At 35.7% G+C, this 20,757-nt stretch overlaps 1 protein-coding gene across 2 annotated transcripts; it reads right to left on the bottom strand.

Annotated features, from left to right (window-relative positions):
• Positions 1-3,113: 3,113 nt before the first annotated feature.
• Positions 3,114-20,124, bottom strand: coch (cochlin). 2 transcript variants are annotated; one of them, XM_022764694.1, is made up of 15 exons: positions 20,030-20,124; positions 18,033-18,074; positions 17,707-17,751; positions 15,322-15,478; positions 13,160-13,293; positions 12,704-12,775; positions 12,406-12,462; positions 11,920-12,067; positions 6,612-6,715; positions 6,227-6,453; positions 5,994-6,108; positions 5,501-5,644; positions 5,261-5,417; positions 4,907-5,001; positions 3,114-4,807 (listed from the first exon to the last, which is right to left on the bottom strand). In XM_022764694.1, exons 2-15 carry the CDS (start codon positions 18,064-18,066, stop codon positions 4,635-4,637), a joined length of 1,662 nt encoding a protein of 553 aa, XP_022620415.1. In that variant the 5' UTR covers positions 18,067-18,074; positions 20,030-20,124; the 3' UTR covers positions 3,114-4,634. The 2 variants fall into 2 exon arrangements, with proteins under 2 accessions (XP_022620415.1, XP_022620416.1); XM_022764695.1 differs by having other exon boundaries at positions 20,034-20,124.
• Positions 20,125-20,757: the final 633 nt, after the last annotated feature.

The raw sequence follows: 20,757 nt of genomic DNA, 5'->3' as shown, positions 1-20,757 counted from the left end.
GAGCTAATGTACATTCATCTGGATAAAAAACTGCTCACCAAAAAGTATAAATTATACATTTTCTGCTGTTCAGCTGCACATTTTAATGACTTTGGACACATGTTGAGTATCTGACTTTATTTTTAAATCACTTCTCAAATCCATAAATTCAAACCAGAAAGACAAAGACATGAGTGTTACTGTCTGAGCTGAAAAAGAAGAAAATAATGAGATACGGCGACTTGGTGCAACTAATGTCTTTATACATAAAGAGACAGTTACAGATGGAACATGAAGTGAAAAAATAAAGACTAATAATATGAATCTAATGAGAAGAATTACATGAATGATTTTTTGGCCTTTAGTGGACTGAAGAATTCCACAACTACTGACAGAAAACAAAACAAATACACAGCTTTTTATTTTACAACTTTCTAATGCAAGACCCAGAAGTGAAGAGTTGTGGAGATCTTTGTCAAACTAACCCGAGTCAGCGTTTAGATTTCTCGGTAATGAACCTTCAGATTGTTTAAACCGAGCGCAGTCTCTCGGGTGAAGCATGAAACATGGGTGTAGAAGAAGAAAAGGTGAGTCCCAGCTCCGCATACTAATGTTACCTGTATATACCAGGTAATAATCATGTTAATGTTTCAGAAGAAGTATCTCCTTATTTTTGAAACCTCTGCTAAAGTATAATTTCACATTCCTCATTTTAAAGATTCTGAAATTTCCCCCTAAAACAGCACAGGACCTAAAATCATGACTTTATTCTCATAATATTACTATTTTTGTAATATTACGACTTTTTTCTCAAAATATCAGATTTTTTCTTTCCTCGATGTGGCCCTAACACTCTGTAGAGATTTATTACTTTCAGGGAATAAACAACATCCTTAAATTTTGTTTTCCAGATTTAGATTAAAAATGTTCATAAATAGAAAGTAAACATGTTTTTTGCTTTATTAGCAGATATATGTGAAATGTGTTTACACTTTTCTGACTGTATTTGATTCTTGTTTGTTTCCTGTTATCTGCAGTTTGGACACCAGGTGGCAACACGTCCCTGTCTGATAGTCTGAGCTTCAGTAACATGGAGATGGACAAGCTGTAAAAATAACTATTCTTTATTGGAGAAACACAAGAAAAAAACAGGTAATAAATACAGAAAAAGGACAGAATTGTCTTTTACCACCCGAATCCCATCAGAGGTTTAATTTACACAGAGACAAATAATCAGATTTTTTTTTTTTTTTACATTTTTATATATCTGTTCTTACAGGCTGGCGCCTCCTCCCGCAAACAGCACAGATCTGAAGAACCATAAAGGTAATTTAAGCCTTTTTAACAGCACATCCTGTATTCTTTCCATTCACGTTGCTCATTTCCCATCCAGAAAATATGAAAATGTACTGGCAGAGACTTTAAACTCTTAAAAGATGGTCATTTACGCTCTTTTCCACAATTACAAACATTTTATTTGAGTATGAAAACTATGGAATCTGGCATGTGTCATGGGGAAAAGACCTAATCAGCTGCATTTATTAATAAATTGAGCAGTTAAATTAACAGAACATAGCGATAAACAATAGTTAAACAATAGTTGACATGTCTTTGTCAGAATTAATCCAATCTAAATCTATATTTTATATTTTAAGTTATTATTAAATGAGCAGCTTGGATTTGGTGCAGTTTGATTTTGCACAGAGATTTATTAATTCGTTTTTTTCCTCCATGACAAATACAGAGTTCTGTAGAAATCCAAAAATATTGTAAAATTCTTTTGTCTTAATTTGTTCTGACATAAAATAAAATATATTTAACATTGTGATGGACAGATTTGGCACATTTTATTCAATTATTTATTCAAGTCTAAACAAGAAAAAAAAGGTTGATTCCAGCTTTGTATTTACCACATAGAAACACAAAGGAATTTTGTCCTTGTGAAACTGGTTTCCTCTGATTCTGCTTGTAAAATAAACACAGCAGAAAAAGTTTAAAATGAACAGACTGTGAAGATTTAATTGCGTATTTTAACAAAGTCTGGTTTTCTGCCGGTGCCATGCTGTGGCCCTGTCCTCATCACAAAAAAAAAAGATTATAGATTACAGTTTAAGAAAAATACAGAAAAATCTACATGTTTGGCAAATATACATCAATTACAACAACAAAAAAAAGGATGGAGCTTAAATCTTGGACCAAAGAGGGAAAGATATTTCTGTTAGCAAGTCCTTTGATCCAGTTTTTTATGATTAAAATATGAAAAAATTAAATGTTACAAATAGAAAATGATGACTTGAGAATTGACAGTGACAGTTTAATTTTGTCATGTTAATAACTGATTGATTTTAAGTTAATTTAAATTAATTTTTCTGTTATAACATAGACTCAACTTAAGTTTTACTTACTAGATTCACTTCTCGAATGTAGTATCTCACAGAAACGAACACCTGTAATCACATGACCAATGTGCCTTACTTAGGTCACGTGACAACACCTGAGCAAGTTCCATTTGCTGAAGAAGGCTGCATAAACTTGAAAGCTCTGAAAAAAGCTAGTAAGTGAACCTTAAGTTTTATTACAGAAAAATGTTCCCAAGGTCAAGAATAAACCTCCATGCTCTAGTTTAAGGTTGAGGATTTCTTTTTGTCTAAAGACAGATTCAGGAAACAAACTGATATGGACTGAAACAAAAGTGATTTTATCTGAGACTGTTTACAAAAAAAAAAATTAAAAACTAAAGGATCAGTTAAACATTTTAAGAAAACCATTTGTGTCTTGTCCAGAGCTTAATAAGGAGGACAGATAAAGACACAAACAAGATGATTTCCCAAAACGTTCAACGAAGAGACGAAACCTCCAACCCTGTTAAGTAAACATGTTGAACATCTCAAGGATCACGCATTAGTCATGAGAGCTGCTTGGTCTAACATCCTGTGAATCCGAAATCATTAATTCATTCACTATTCACTCATATAGTGTGTTGATGTAAAAACGCAAAACAAATTTTAAAAAATGTCTCCTTTTCTGCTCCTACGTGGATCATTAGAAAGCAATACACAATCTTGGATTAAAGAAACTAATTAAAATTTGTCTTTAAATTATGTACATATCTAATAATTATTATTAAAATAATTTAAAAGTTGAGGATCTCATTACTGTAATTATGATATAAAGATGTCATAATCATGAAAAAGATTTCCTGCAGGTAAAAGTATTTACCTACAATATGTAGATTTCATAATCATGAAATATTTATCTCTTAATTGTGACATACAAATGTCACAGTAACTAGAAAACTACTTTCATAATTATAAAATCTTTATATCAGAATTATGAGATACAGATCTTGTAATAATAACATAGAAGATCTCGTAATTACAAAATAAGTGTAAACATTATTTTTATTTTGTAATCACAAGATCCAGAAAACTTCATTATGAAATAATTTTGTTATAATTATGAGTTATGGATCTTATAACAAATTTGTGTAATTATGGGCTAGTTTTCTCATAATTGCACTTTAATAAAGTACCTTATAATTATGAACAAATTATTTTACAGTTACAGTTGATTTATTTTGTAATTGGAAGATATGGATATCTTTATTTGTGATTTTGTTTCCCTTTAATCTGCAGTTCATTAAAGGATTCAGCAGGGTTTATTCCATAGTTAGGATCTGTTTAAAAAGTAAATTTCAAGTTCAGGTTGATCAGAATTGATAAGATTAATTTGGTTAACGTGATATTAAGGATTTTCTCACAGGTTTTACATTCTATGTTTTGTTTTTATAGTTTTACTAATTTTTGAGTTGCACTTCAGAGTAATTTGAGTCCTACAATAATAGACTGTAGAGTGAAGAGTGAATGAATGTGGTTTCTACTGTTGTTGATGATGATTATCACATTTGATGATTTTCCAACGTCTCCTTCATTAAATAGAAAAATGTTTTTGGTGTATGAGTATCTTTCTATGCTGTGTGTTTTGTGGGTATATGTGTATGGTATATATACAATGTGTGTGTGTGTGCTCTTGTACTTCTGTCTTTGTGGGGACTTGATTTTGTTCTGCAAAGCAAGGACATTTTGGATAAAGGGGACATTTGTTTGCTTCTCACCTTTCAAAGCTTTAAGATTTGGGTTTTAGGTTTAGGTGCCAAGTGATGTATGTCAGTGAAGGACCTTACAAGTACTCAAGTACCTGTATGTGCTGCTATGTTTGTGAGGACCTGCATTTGTACATGCAAAGCAAGGAAATTTAATCTAAGCTTGTTACAGTTGTAGGTTTTACAGGCTAGGCAATAATTAAAGGAATATGAATATGTAAGTCTAACTTTGTGAGGACCTGTTCCTGTACCTGCAAAGCACCTCTTAAACAGTTACAGTTTTAGGTTTACAGGATGGATAATTTGTTAGTAAAGGTCCTCAAAATTATAGGAATACAAATATGTACTAAAAGTGAGGCCATTTTGTCATGTTTTCACTTCTTCAAAGGTCTATTAGAACATTAAGACTTGAGGCACCTCAAATATAGAAGTACAAATGCGAACTTCTATCTTTGTGAGGACATTTTATCAGACTATTTAAGGGTTCGGTTGAAGTTGTCATCACAAGTGCAGAAGTACAAACGTGTGTGTGTGTGTGTGTGTGTGTGTGATCTTAGTTTTTCTCAGCAAAGTCTCGGCAGATGCCTTGGACCAGCGGAGGGATGAAGTCAGCGAGGCCGTTGAACTCTCTGGTGAAGAAGGTGTGGCTGTCCTTTGGCTCTGATGACATCGCTCTGAGGTCATCCATGGGGGCCCAGGCAACGCCCACGGAGTAGATGGTGATTTCTGGTGATTGATGGACAGGAGAAACAGGTATGATATGAATTAGATGTGACAAAAAGAATAGAACATAAACTGCTGTGGTTTTAAATCACACATAAATACCTTGTTTGTGTGCAATCAGCGCCGGGCTTCTCACGTCGTCATACGATTGACCATCTGTCACCACGATGAGAAAGTTGCGACCTGGTCCTGTCCGCCTGGTTGAGGAAAACAACAGATAAATTATTTTAATTTTAAAGAAGGCTCAGTAAACAAACAGGAGGACTGTTGGGGACTATTTTCAGCGGCAAATTGATTGACATTTGGCGCCGTAGTGAGTATTTGGAGCAACAGGACAGAGTATGTTGGTTATTCTCAGTGGAAAGTTACAGAATATCATCAGTGTCCTTTAACTAAGCTTTTTTTTTTTCCACACACAAACTCTTCCGACAGGTGACCTCTCAGGTGTGATGTTACCTGAACAGTCTCTGGGTGGTGTAGCTGATGGCTGCTCCAGTTGCTGTTCCTCCGCTCATGTAGGGGATCCTCTTCAGAGCGTTGGTGGCGTCCTCTTTGTTGGAGTGGTCAGACAGGCCGAACTCCAGCCTCTGATCGTAGGTGAACTGCACCGCACCTGCAACACCCCCACACAGTCAATCAGCCAATCAGCTCATCAATAAATCAGTTAATTAGCTGTTTCCATCTTGTGACGCTGACCAATGTGAGCTCCCACATCTGAGATATCGAAGCTGCCAGCAATTCCTGCCAGGAAGTCCAGGACCAATTGGAAGTTCCCCTCACCAACACTGGACGAACCGTCAATGAGGAAACCGATGTTCACCGAGTTGTAGCAGGTTTTACCTAAAAAACTCAGAAACAATTAATTACTTTAATGAACAATTAATCTTTCAGTTAGTTTTCACCGGACCTTTTGTGAACAGTATAACCTCTAGATATCAGGATTTAATTAATGAAATAATACCTGTCTTACTGTTCTGTTTTGTTTCTTCATTTAAACACTGGTGGGTAAAACTGTATTCTAACTGTACCTTTATGTATTTCGACATTTTATTGGGCTTAATTAAGTTCACTGAAGCTAAAAAATAACAGTTTTTGTAAAGGTTCTTCTCTCTCTAGAAAGAAATACTGAAGACAGTGACCTCTGTGTCTTCCAGGTCAGGTGTGTTACGGCTGTGGAGGTGTGTCTTACTGCAGAGCAGGCCGTCCAGCGAGCAAAGTCTCTGAGTGAGAGGTTTGACGTGTTTGGTGGTGCTGAACCAGCTGGGGATGGAGTAACTGAAGAAACCGTTGTCTTTACACACCGCCTGCACAAGGAGAGAGGAGGAGATTCTGTTGTCATTAAAACATGTTTCATTCCTGAAACACCATTAAAACCATTTCAGTAAAACAAAACTATGAGCTGAATGTAAATAAAGTGTGAACCTTCTTGACAAAGTCCTTGTCAGGCACCATGGCGAGCTCCTCGGGCGCCGGCTTGGCCACAGACACCAGGAAGACATTGACGCCGGAATCTCGGGCGAACTTAGCCGCCTGCTCTAGGTCATCGGACGGCCACCCGTCAATCAGCACCATCATCACCCGAGGGTGGCCCCGTCTTCCCCCGTTCTCCTGGATGAAGAAGGTCTCCGCTGTGTGCATGATGGCTTTACCTGTAGTTAATGAGGAATTTGAACATAATTTGAACATTGAGCGACAACATATCCCAACAGTCTTGGCCACTGATATGATGTCCTTCTCATAGGTTTGGGTATTTCGTGTGTGTGTGTGTGTGTGTGTGTGTGTGTGTGTGTGTGTGTGTGTGGGTTACCTATGTTGCTGTCTCCTCCCAGGTAGGCCAGCTCCTTGATGGCAAACAACAGCTCTTTAGGCTGAGTGTAGTTGGTCAGTAGGAACTCTGTCCTGGGAGAATCACTGCGCACACACACACACACACACACACACACACACATGAAATGCTGATGATAAAGAGGATCTACATTAACATTACATATCAATTCAAACACACTGTCCCAGACTTTATAAATCATTGAGCTCGAAAAGTATAGTAAGGCATAAAAATTCCTAAAAACTAAGTAAGTTATAAAAGCGTCATAGTATAGCAAAACATAAATCATCATAGTATAATTTGTCATAAAAAGATAAGAAAATATCATAGTATGTCATAAAAAAAGTAAAAAAAAAATGTCATAGTATACTAAGGCATAAAAAGTCCTAAAAGCTAAGTTATAAAAGCGTCATAGTATAGCAAAGCATAAATCATCATAGTATAATATGTCATAAAAATGTCAAAAAACATCATACAATAGTAAGACATAAAAACATCAATGTATAATATGTCATAAAAATGCGAAAAAAAGTCATAGTATAGTAAGTTATGAAAAAGTCAGTATAGTTCGGCAAAAAAACGTCAAAAGACATTATAGTATAGTAAGACATAAAACGTCATAGTATTAGTCATAAAAATGTCAAAAAATGTCAGAGTATAGTACGGCATAAAAAAATCCCCAAAGCGTCGTAGTATAGTAAAGTTGATAGAATATGTTATGTACATTATGTGCTATGTGTGTATACATATATATATATATATATATATATATATATGTATACACATATATATATTTTGTCCTGTTAGACCTGTATGAAATGAATGATGACATACGTATGTAGGAACATGTATGAATAAATGTAACTATGAATAACTGTATGTAACAACACATGTATGTGGAGTGTACTGTTCAGTGTGATTTCATATACCACAAATTTGCTATAATTTGCTTATATTTCATCCATTTGTCTATGTTTACTTGTCTTTTTATTCTATAAAATCTACTCTTTGTTGCTTCACAGCGTAAAGGTTGTTGGTTCGAATCCCAGACCTGGAATTTGCATATCCTCTTACATAATATAGTAAGGAAGACAAACATAATAGTTTAGTATGTCATAAAAATGTCATAGTATGGTAAGGCATAAAAACGTCAAAAAACAACATATTACTTTAAGGAATGAAAATGTCATAGTAAGGTATAAAAACACCTTAGTATGTTCAGTGTTAAAATGTCATGGTGAGTTAACTAATTAGAATATATTATGTACATTATGTCATAAGTGTGTGTATATTCTGCCTTGTTTTACCTGTATAAAATGAATGATGACATACATATGTATGAACATGTATGAATAAATGTAACTATGAGTAACTGTAAGTAAAAACACATGTATGTTGAACGCATTGTCTGATTTCATAAACACTAAATTTGTTTTTATAATTCATCTATTTGTCTCTGTGTTAACTTGTCTGATCTGCTCTTTGTTGCATCACAGCGAGAAGGTTGTTAGTTTGAATCCCGAGCCTGGAGTTTGAATATACTCTGTCATAGTATACTGAGGCATAAAACTTCATAAAAACCTTACAGTAAATTAAGGAATACAAATGTTATAGTATAGTAAGGCATAAAAATGTCATTGAATAGTGGTGCATAAAAACATCAAAAAACATAACAGTATAGTAAGGCATGAAAACGTCATAGTATAGTATGGAATAACATGTAATAGTATACTATGTCATAAAAGTGTCATAGTAGAGTATGGTATAAAAACGTCAGAGTATAGTTAGACATAAAAACATCATAATATAGTATGGTATAAAAACGCCATAGTATAGTATGTCAAAAAAAGTCAAAAAATGTCAAAGTATAGTAAGACATGAAAACGTCAAAAAACATCATAGTATAGTATGGCATAAAAATGTAAAAAAACTTCATAGTATAGTAAGGCATAAAAACGTCATTGTATAATATGTCATAAAAATGTCAAAAAACATCATAGTATAGTATGGCATAAAAAACATTACAGTATAATATGTCATAAAAACGTCAAAAAACATCATAGTATAGTATGGCAAAAAACCGTCAAAAAACTAAATAGGATAGTAAGACATAAAAATGTCATAGTACAGTAAGGCATAAAAACGTCATAGTATAGTATGGCACAAAAAACATCATAGGATAGTAAGGCATAAAAATGTCATAGTATACTATGTCATAAAAATGTCAAAAAACATCATAGTATATTAAGGCACAAAAAACGTGATAGTATAGTAAGGCATAAAAACGTCATAGTATAGTATGGCATAAAAACGTCAAAAAACATTATAGTATAGTAAGGCATAAAAATGTCAAAAAACGTCACCGTATAAGTATGGCATAAAAACATCAAAAAACATCATAGCATAGTAAGGCATAAAAACGTCATAGTATACTATGTCATAAAAATGTCAAAAAACATCATAGAATTAGTATGGCATAAAAATGTAAAAAACTTCATGGTATAGTATGGCAAAAAAACATCATAGTATAGTATGGCAAAAAAACATAAAAAAACGTCATAGTATAAGTATGGCATAAAAAACATCATAGTATAGTAAGACACAAATGTCATAGTATAAGTATGGCAGAAAAAACGTCATAGCATAATAAGGCATAAAAACATCATAGTATACTATGTCATGAAAATGTCAAAAAACATCATAGTATAGTAAGACACAAATGTCATAGTATAAGTATGGCAGAAAAAACGTCATAGTATAGTATGGCAAAAAAATGGCAAAAAACGTCATAGTATATGGCAAAAAAACGTCAAAAAACTTCATACCATAGTAAGACACAAAATTGTCATAGTATAAGTATGGCAGAAAAAACGTCATAGCATAGTAAGGCATAAAAACGTCATAGTATACTATGTCATAAAAATGTCAAAAAACATCATAGTATAGTAAGGCATAAAAACATCAAAAAACATCATAGTATAAGTATGGCATAAAAAACATCATAGTATAGTAAGACACAAATGTCATAGTATAAGTATGGCATAAAAAACGTTACAGTATAGTAAGGCATAAAAACGTCAAAAAACGTCATGGTAGAAGTATGGCATAAAAACGTCAAAAAACTAAATAGGATAGTAAGACATAAAAATGTCATAGTACAGTAAGGCATAAAAACGTCATAGTATAGTATGGCAAAAAAACATCATAGTATAGTATGGCAAAAAAACGTAAAAAAACTTTATAGCATAGAAAGACATAAAAATGTCATAGTATAGTATGGCATAAAAACGTCAAAAAACATCATAGTATAGTATGGCATAAAAATGTAAAAAACTTCATAGTATAAGTATGGTAAAAAAACGTCAAAAAACTTTGTAGCATAGTAAGACATAAAAACGTCATAGTATAGTAAGGCATAAAAACGTCAAAAAACATCAAGGTATAAGTATGGCATAAAAACGTCAAAAAACATCATAGTATAGTATGGCATAAAAATGTCAAAAAACATCATAGTGTAGTATGGCAAAAAAACATCAAAAAACTTCGTAGCATAGTAAGACATAAAATTGTCATAGTATAAGTATGGCATAAAAAACGTTATAGTATAGTAAGGCATAAAAACGTCAAAAAACCTCATAGTATAATATGTCATAAAAATGTCAAAAAATATCATAATATAGTATGGCATAAAAACATCAAAAAACATCATAGTATAGTATGGCATAAAAACGTCAAAAAACTTCATAGCATAGTAAGACATAAAAACGTCATAGTATAGTAAGGCATAAAAACGTCAAAAAACGTCATAGTACAATATGGCACAAAAAACTTCATAGCATAGTAAGGCATAAAAACGTCATAGTATAATATGACATAAAAATGTCAAAAAAACGTCATAGTATAATATGGCATAAAAACGTCAAAAAACATCATAGTATAGTAAGATACAAAATTGTCATAGTATAAGTATGGCATAAAAAACGTCATAGCATAGTAAGGCATAAAAACGTCATAGTATAATATGTCATATAAATGTCAAAAAACATCATAATATAGTAAGGCATAAAAACGTCAAAAAACATCAAGGTATAAGTATGGCATAAAAACGTCAAAAAACATCATAGTATAGTATGGCATAAAAACGTCAAAAAACTTTGTAGCATAGTAAGACATAAAATTGTCATGGTATAAGTATGGCATAAAAAACGTCATAACATAGTAAGGCATAAAAAACGTCATAGTATAGCATGGCAAAAAAACGTCAAAAAACTTCGTAGCATAGTAAGGTATAAAACGTCATAGTATAAGTATGGCATAAAAACGTCAAAAAACATCATAGCATAGAAAGGCATAAAAACGTCATAGTATAATATGACATAAAAATGTCAAAAAACGTCATTGTAGTAGTATGGCATAAAAATGTCAAAAAACATCACAGTAAAGTATGGCACAAAAAACTTCATAGCATAGTAAGGCATAAAAACGTCAAAAAACGTCATAGTACAATATGGCACAAAAAACTTCATAGCATAGTAAGGCATAAAAACGTCATAGTATAATATGACATAAAAATGTCAAAAAAACGTCATAGTATAATATGGCATAAAAACGTCAAAAAACATCATAGTATAGTAAGATACAAAATTGTCATAGTATAAGTATGGCATAAAAAACGTCATAGCATAGTAAGGCATAAAAACGTCATAGTATAATATGTCATATAAATGTCAAAAAACATCATAATATAGTAAGGCATAAAAACGTCAAAAAACATCAAGGTATAAGTATGGCATAAAAACGTCAAAAAACATCATAGTATAGTATGGCATAAAAACGTCAAAAAACTTTGTAGCATAGTAAGACATAAAATTGTCATGGTATAAGTATGGCATAAAAAACGTCATAACATAGTAAGGCATAAAAAACGTCATAGTATAGCATGGCAAAAAAACGTCAAAAAACTTCGTAGCATAGTAAGGTATAAAACGTCATAGTATAAGTATGGCATAAAAACGTCAAAAAACATCATAGCATAGAAAGGCATAAAAACGTCATAGTATAATATGACATAAAAATGTCAAAAAACGTCATTGTAGTAGTATGGCATAAAAATGTCAAAAAACATCACAGTAAAGTATGGCAAAAAAACTTCATAGCATAGTAAGGCATAAAAACGTCAAAAAAAGTCATAGTATAATATGGATTAAAAACGTCAAAAAACGTCACAGTGTATAGTAAGCCATTAAAATGTTAAAATGGTTGTGTGTGTGTGTGTTAATGTGTGTCTGACCTGGCCTGTATCAGGCCTACATGTGGTCCTGTTGGTCCGACTCTCAACATGGCGGCAAGTTTGGTGACAAAGTTCTTCTGCAGGTTGAACCGTCGCTGCCCGATGTTGTTGCTGCTGTCCATGACCATGGCGATGTCCATCTGACAGTCTGAACACAAGTCGATATTTTCACTGTCACATTTCCTGATTCTATGTTTTTAATAATGTTGTTTTATATATATGTATATAAAACAAGGCTGTAACAAAACTACACAAAGTATTTGAGCAGAAACACTGTGTAGCAGCTGACAGTCTTTCTGTTCCTGACTGACTTAACATCAGCCAACAGAGTCTCACTGATTTAAAGGAAGTTAGTGTCAAAGCTTTTGCACATTGAATTGGTTTCTATTTTTAAGTTAATGAAATAAAAAGTAACAGAGCCCAAACATTTGAAGAAATATATAAAAAAGTGATTTGGCCAAACGTTTGTACTTGTCTCAATTGTACCTTTATTTCCGCCTTGCAGAGCTTTCTTCACTGAGGGCTTCTTCAGTGTTTTCTTTGCTGCAACACACACACACACAGAGTTCAGCTGAGGTGACAACAGTCTGTCTGGTGCAAACATCATTCTCCTGTTGTATCTAGAAGCTTCAGCCAGAACAAAATTACAACAACATTATAACCTCCTGTACAGTCAGACTGATGTGGAGAAAAATCCCTGTGACATTTATTCTGAAAAGACGTGATACACATCACCACTTCCTGCTAGCTTAATGTCTTGTTTGACTGTGTGTGTGTGAGTTACCTGGTTGTGCAGCTGCAGGCAGAGCTGTGGTGCTGGTGTCACTGGTCAGCTCTAATGGAACATTAACAGGCTCTGGTAACACACACACACACACACACACACACACACACACACACACACACACACACACACACACACACACTTTATTATAGATAATGCATCAGTTTATGACCCTACGTTTTTTTCCACATACTTTGCTTTTTAAATAATTAAATAATTATATAATAAATACAACATTATCATAATATTTTGCTTTTTAAAATCCTTAAACAACTAATCAATTATCAAAATAGATTTTTTTGTCAATTGACTCCTCAGCTGATTGACTAGTTTTTTCTGGACTTGATGAATAGTTTGAAGACATTTGACCAGTGACATCAGCTCTAACGATGGATCCACACCCCTTCTGATCAATCAACAGACCGATCAGTGGATCAACAGTGTGGCTCCACCTACTGGTGAGCCTGAAGGAGGTGGTCCACTGGGACAGGGCCTGTGATTGGATCCCGTGGGCGTAGGAGCTCATGTAGCTGTGTTGTCCCTGCAGTCTGTGGACCCTGACAGGGCCTCCGGACGGACCCAGGACCCCCCTGTGGACCAGAGACACAACTCAAAAACATCAAACTTTAAACTTTAAAGCAGGGAAGAAGAGACGGCACGGTCAGCTGACTCTTGTCAGTCAGTTACAGGATCATGCTGTTTTTTTAAATCCATTTATTTCAGAGTTCAGGCCGTTGTTTTAATAACACTGTGCTCACTAAGATCATGGCCGGATTAACCTCCTGAGGGGCCCCGGGGCAAAAATTTGCTGGTCAGCCCTCATTGACCCCCACAGTACATGTCAGTTTCATTATTTCCTCTGCACCCAAAAACCAGCCGCTGCTCTGGAGCTGCACTTATTAGCTGATGACTCTGGCTGAGCTCCAGAAGGACGATCATCACGGCAGATGAAGCCTCTCCTCGAAGGAAAGCAGCTAAAGGACTCTGAGACTGAGAGGAACCAGATCCTCTGGTCTGATGAGACCAGGACTGAACTGTTGGGCTTCAGTTCTAAGCATTATAGAATTGGGTGGAAGTTTCTCCATCTCCACTCAGGATCTCTGGAGCTCAGACCGACCATCAGGTTGTTTCAAACCTCGTTCCATTCAAGAATGATGGAGGCCACTGTGCTTCTTGGGAACCTTCAAGGCAGCAGTTACTGAGGATGTGAAGGAGGTTTTCAGTAAACGTTTGTCTTGTTTATCTAAAATGAACAAACATAGTTTTGAAAAAAGGAGGATTCCCGACAAGGAGTCTCATAAAAAACATAAAATAGACAAATGACAGGAAGATGAGGTCTGAAGGAGTGAAGGGAGGATCCTGAGGAAGCAGAGCTGGTGCCTGTGTTTTTCCTCTCGGGGCCCCTGGAGGCCCTCTGTAGAGGAAGGAGGAGGTCATTCAGGGTTGAGAGCTTAATCCCTCATTCCTGCACATTCCCTCATGGTGTTGCTGTGTTGTCGAGCTCCAGCAGACAGCACGACTCACGCGGCTCATTATTATGTCACGTCTTCAGCTGCTGCCGGTAGCAGAACTGAGTGTCTGATCCACGTGTGTGTAAATCTACACCCAGTGCACCAGAAACACTGCTGACTCCGCCTCAGCCCTCTCTACATCTTCATCCACTCCGTCCGACAAACTGAACCTCAGCCAATCAGCACCAAGAGACGCCCGCTTCGATTGGATGGCTTCACTCTGACGGACTTTGAAAACGCTCGGCTGCTGCTTTTCTCAGACGTCCAACAGAAACATTTGGCTCTTTCTCTCATTGCTGTGAACTGACTTCAGGTCAGGTTAACTTTGCTCTCGTTAGCTCTGCAGCATTAATTCAGAGAGGTGGACTCACTCAGGGAAACCACTGAAACCTTCAGTTAGTTAGTTAGTTAGTACATCAAAGCAAACACAGAAACTCACCCCTAGATTTACTGCTGTAGCTGAGTGCGGGGGGATCTACACACAGGGAAACCTGCTGAATGATTTTTACTTCCTGAATCTAAAGTTCGCAGGACCAGTTGTCAGAATGACCAAAATGTTGATATGATGATAAAATCCAGGTTCTAAAATAATCTGGAATTTCATTGGTTGATCACTTCTCTTAATATTGATCATCTGGCAAACTGATTAAGACCAATGCACAATGTAATCAGTGTTATTTTTGAATGCAGTCCTGAGACAAATCCTCGCTGTATGATTTGAAGTACACGAGTGTGCACCTGCACTGCTCAGACTTGTGACTGACACTTTACATCAACAACCTCTCGCTGGTTTTCTCCAGTTTTTTTTTGCCTTTGTTTAAAAATCATCTGATACAAAGAAAGAAAGACAAAGAAAGAAATGAGGTGAAAAACTTTAAGTCCAGGCGTCGCGTAGCGCAGTGGGTTACGCAGGCGCCCCATATATAGAGGCTACAGTCCTTGCTGCAGCTGGCCCCCGGCTCGACTCCCGCATCTGACGGCGCTTTCCTGCTTGTCATTCCCCCTCTCTCTGCCTCCCCATTTCCTGTCTCTCTACTGTCCTGTCCATTAAAGGCACAAAAAGTCCAAAAAATAACTTAAAAGAAAACAAAAAACTTTAAGTCCTACCTGTGCACAGCAGCTCCACAGACGGAGGAGACGGAGGCGTAGATTCCCGTCCCGAACACTGACACCCTCCACTGGGTGCAGTCTGGAGGACATAACACCACCACAGCGTCGTCCATCAGGTCGGCTCCACGGGTCACGCAGGTGATGGGGTAGGGTACTGATCAAAAAGTGACATCAACATTTCAGGAATACTCTCAATACTTTCTCAAAATGTTGAACTATTCCTTCAACATTTGTTAATATTCATGATGTAAACTGCAAAAACATGTAAACATATTAATTTCTTCCTGTTCATCCTTCTTTAGTTTTATTTATGTTTTTCCTTCTATAGTACATTAGTGATTAAAGTGATTTAAATTGGTAAGATAAATTAAAAATCAAAATGAGTTGTTTACATTCATAAAACAAACAAATTTAAATTTAAATTTATTTTATCAGACGAATTTAAATATATTTTATGAATTAGATTTAAATTAGAATTTTTTTTACTGAAATAAAATGTATTTTATAATGTGGTTTTGCTGTACAGGAACTTTTGCTCCCTATTTACTTGATTTTCATATGCAACAACCTAGAAAATTTGGGTTGTTTCTATGCAAAAAAAACACTTAAATATTATATTATATTTTATTATTATATTATCACCACAGTATCTGTGCTGCTTTGTAATTTGCTGCTTAGATTAGTGCAAAAAACACAACAAAAATATTCTTTACAATATTTTAGATGCAACCAAAACACAAATATTCTAGTGGTGAAAATCAGCAAAACTTAAATTGATGGTGAAAAACAAAAGTATGTTATTACCATGGTAATGATGTCATCACCTGGTTTTTAAGACCTTTAATTTGTCACAGTTAAAACGATCAGTCAAAAAAGCAACATAATTGACGTCAGGGTATAAAAAGAGTTCAGTGTTACATAATACTATTCATGAGAGTCAGTTATTCATTGAAATACAGTCAGAAAAACAAATCTGCTCTTTGAAAGGACTGACAGAGGATAAAAGGAGCTTTTCATCTGTTTCATCTATTAGAAAGAACGGACGGGCGCTTAGTTTAAATTTCAGACATTTTCATGATTCAGGCTCAATATAAACACGGGAAAAAATAGTTCTGAGGATCAACAACAAGTCATACAGGGAGGTTTAAAGTTACCTCCATCTGTCCACAGACACTGAGGGACTGTTTAAAAACCTCTGAAAACAATTCATCACAGTGAAGAGAAGAAGAAGAAGAGACGACGACGCACACACAAGTTTTCCATTGGCAGGAAACACATTATTATCCTAGCAACATGTGTGTTTCTGTTCATGTTTATATCACATTAACTCAGTTGAGTTACTCAGGCTCAAACACAAATGACATGAACAAATACATCAACTTTCCTGTACTTTGTACTTCCACCCTGAAGATCAACCCTTCATCTCGCTCCACCCTCCAGACAAACATCTGATTATGGCTCTCAGATTGTTTTATTTGAAAACTTTTAGAGGCCTGATGATGTGAAATTATTGTTTTTACTCAAATAAAAACCAGGAGTCAATTACAAGCTACGTCTCCAATGATGGTCGAGGGCGAGGTTGAAAAATTTAGGCCAGGGGAAAAACAAAGGTGGATAAACTCCTGGTGCTTGTCATATAATGTGCAACCACTTAAGTTTAATTTAATAATTTAATTTAATTTAACAAATTAAATTAGAATTTTAATCTTGCTGCATGAAACTAGCCACAACCACACAACTACAGCCACTGTCTGGTGTGACCAGTCCTAAGCACTGAACGTTGTCCGTTTTTCTACATTACTTCATTATGTAATGGACGTTTCAGCCTCTAAGGGGCGCTCACAGGACTGATAGTGTTGTGTCTTTGGTCTCAGTTTTTGAGATCATATTGTCTTTCTCTGATTCCACACAGATCCTGGATCAGTAAAGTGATACAGCAGCAGGTCCTCACAAACCCTGACGCACACTCATTTTTACAGTACTTGTGAGGACCCTTACTGACGTAATCCATTACCCAGATGTTTTTGTAACTCTGGACAAAAAAAGTTAAATCAGACTTTTACTCTCAAACCAAATCCAAACCCACAGACGCCTCTATGAAGGAGAGAGAACTGGACGAAAATCACCTCTCAAAAATGTCCTCATAAAGACTAAAACTAACATTGGTCCTCACAGTGACAGACACACAGACACACACACTCTATGTTTAAATCCTCCTCCATGTTTTAAGGTGTGTTTACAGTCAGTTCAGTTGCTCACACTTACTGTTAATCTGAATCAAAACCACGAGTATCAACAGAGACTGATTAAAAAACAACAACTAGAGGAACAAATACAAACAAAGAGAAAGAGACAAACAGACATGTAACATTCAGGACTGACCACTGGACTCTGAGCCAAACGATGAAGAGATCAAGAAGAAAAGGCCTGAAGACAAAGAGAGAGATCACATTAACCTGCCATCAAATACACAATACTGAGTGAGAGGGAGGAAAAAAAGAGAGAAGAAAGAATGAAAACAAGAAAGAAAGAAAGAGACATTACATTAACATGTTATCAAATACATAATACTGAGAGAAAGAAAGAAAGTAAACAACAAAGAAAGTAAGAAAGAAAGAAAGAAATGACTTTAGTAGACTATCAGTAGATCATGAAGTAGACAGAATAGAACAGAATAGAATAGAATAGAATAGAATAGAGCGGTGTACCTGTCAGAGGCAGCAGGACAGACAGCAGAGACATTTCTGCACCTGAAACACAGACAACAAAAACAGTCAGTAAATTTGTCAATACATCTGCCTGTGTACTTAACACATGATAACACTGTCAGTTCCAGTCAGAACCAGTTAGTAAACACACGACACTACTGAGCATGCAAACTGTAGATTAACCTCTTCATCGGGACACGATAGATCAGTGGATAGTTAACTCAGTCAACTAGTGCAGAATGAGTAGGAGGTCAACAGGTGACTCAATGAACCAGCCATTAACAACTAGTTACAAAACTTGATTGTTAGTCAATATATACATCAGTCAGTAAACCAGTCAAGAAATAGGTTAAACAAGACCAAATCAGCTAGTTAAGAATAAGCAGATTAGTCAAGTTATAAAGTCACTCAATAAATCTGTCAACTATAAACTGCCAGTTGCTAAACCTGCAGGTTGATGAGTGAACCAGTCAGTAAACCGCATCATACATTGCATGTTTCATGACTATGAACTAAACGGTAAAGAAAGTAAACAATCAGTGAACACTCACTAAATTAGCCAGTGTTTTAAACCTGACCAGCCAGTTAATAAACATGTAATTTGTAAACAAACTAACCAACCAGGCAGTCAGCCAATTCATGTCCGTGAGACATGATCGTATTGTAAAAAAAAAAAAAAATCAGCAAGCCAGTCAGTAAACCAGTTAACAAAGTCAATGACTCAAACGGTTATAGATCAGTCAGTAAACCAGTTCAGACAGTTAGTGAACCAATCACAAATCAAATAAGTGAGGCAGTAAACCAGTCACCCAGTAAAAACTCCAACCAATTCATGAGTATTAAGTATATAAGTGTTTACTACCTGTTGACTGGTGAACAGGTAGTAAAAACTTACGTCAATCAACTAGTAAAAAGTGACTAGCCTCGTTCAGTCAACAGTTAATCCCTAGAATTGTTAGTTAAGGGGTAAACCAGTCAGTAAACAAGTTAACAGACAAATTAAGTAAAAAAGTGGTAAACAGTGTGTAAACTGACATTAGTCACTAGGTTAGCCAACATTTTTAAGCCTGGCACTATAGGCAGCCAATAAGGCACTGAAACAGTCAGTAAGTCACCTGATTAACAGTTAATTTGTAAAATAAAAAACAACTAGTCAAAGCAGTAAAATTGTTCATATACATGAGACATGATTGAAATGTAAAAAACAGTCAAACAGTTCAATAAGATAAGTTATCTAGTTATCTAGTAAAGAATGAGTTAAAGGTCAGTAGTTATCTCAGTAAACCAGGCGGTTAGCCTTAAACTTTCTCAGTAAGCCAGTTAACAGAGTCAGTCAGTAAAAAATACGTAAAGCAGTCAGCAAGTCAGTGAAACAATCACAATCGGACCTGTCATTTACTGAGTTAATACACATGATAACTGAACAAAACCAGTCAACAAGTAAACAGTAAACCAGTTACCAAGTCAGCACACTACTTAAGTAATGGGTGAACTAGTCAGTAAACCAGCCAGTGGACACTCAAACTAGGTCAGTCAACCAGTAAAGTTCGACTCATTAAATAAACTTTTAACTCTGTAAACCAGTCAGTAAACCTGCCTGAAAACCAGACATAACTAGTAACTAGTTAAGAAGGTCAGTAAGAAGTAAAAAAACAGTCAGTCGAGTAGAATAAACAGCTGGTTAGTAATCCTGTCATTTGACCAGTTAAAAGACAAGCAAAGTAAATCAGTAAACATGTAAACCAGTCGACCAGTCAGTAAACAATTCAGCCAGTTTATAAACCAGTTTGCACAATATAATCAGGTAAATAATATGTAAATAGTTGTCCTGTAAATGGTCGGTCAGTAAACTAATCAGCCAGTTAGTGAACCAGTCAGTAAAGTCCCTCTGGTTGGTTGTAAATCAGCCAGTAAAACAAAAAAGTTGTTTGTCAGTCACAAAAACAGTCAGACGGCCAGTCAGTCAGGATCAAAGAAATCAGTAAACTCAGTCTTACTGACTGTTTCTTCACAGACGTCTCTGAGGAAAATTGTTGAGACTGTTCAGAGTTTATTCCCTGGAAGCAGCAGCAGGCGGTAAGCTGATGATGCTGAGCCGGTGTCGATCGCCCAGCGAGAGAGAGGCAGCCCTTTAAATAAGCTCTCTCTCTCTCTCTCTCTCTCTCTTTTCTCACACACACACACACACACACACACACACACACACACCTTACAGCCATGACAATCAGAGGAGGACATGGGAGGGCTTCAGTGGACAGGTGACCTGGGAGAGAGAGAGAGAGAGGGAGGGGGGGGCGCGATGAGGGAGGGAGGGGGGGAGAGAGAGAGAGAGAGAGAGGGAGAACGAACTGAGGAAAGACTGAAAACAATGACTCACCAACATCCTCTGATGATGATGATGATGATGATGATGTCCATGTTCAAATAAAACTTTTACAACATCAAACTGGAACTTTTATGTATTTTAATATTTATTTGCTTTTTTCTTTTCAAGAGAAATGAAAACAAACACGAAACAAACTCTAACAGGACAGACTGAACTGACAGACACTGACAGTACCAGCCCATGACTGTGTCACAGAGTGACACACAAACAAACATCAAACCAGAGAAAAGAAAGAGTAAAGGAAAATAATTTCCTGAGCTACAACCACAGACGCTCAGTCCACTCACTCTGCTGGTTAATTCATAAACTAAGAAACATTCATTAATGATGGTTATTAAG

Source organism: Seriola dumerili, unplaced genomic scaffold (genome assembly GCF_002260705.1).
Source record: "Seriola dumerili isolate Sdu_G_001 unplaced genomic scaffold, Sdu_1.0 BDQW01000565.1, whole genome shotgun sequence".
Classification (NCBI taxonomy): Eukaryota; Metazoa; Chordata; class Actinopteri; order Carangiformes; family Carangidae; genus Seriola; species Seriola dumerili.
This window is presented reverse-complemented; position numbering and strand designations above follow the sequence as displayed.

Bases quoted from the DNA above. Each gene is read 5' to 3' on its own strand.
- coch (XM_022764694.1), bottom strand. From the start codon at position 18,066: ATGTCTCTGCTGTCTGTCCTGCTGCCTCTGACAG. The intron at 17,752-18,032 runs GTACACCGCTCT...CTTTGTCTTCAG, and splicing joins TGTCCTGCTGCCTCTGACAG to GCCTTTTCTTCTTGATCTCT. The intron at 15,479-17,706 runs GTCAGTCCTGAA...CTTTTTGATCAG, and splicing joins GTTTGGCTCAGAGTCCAGTG to TACCCTACCCCATCACCTGC.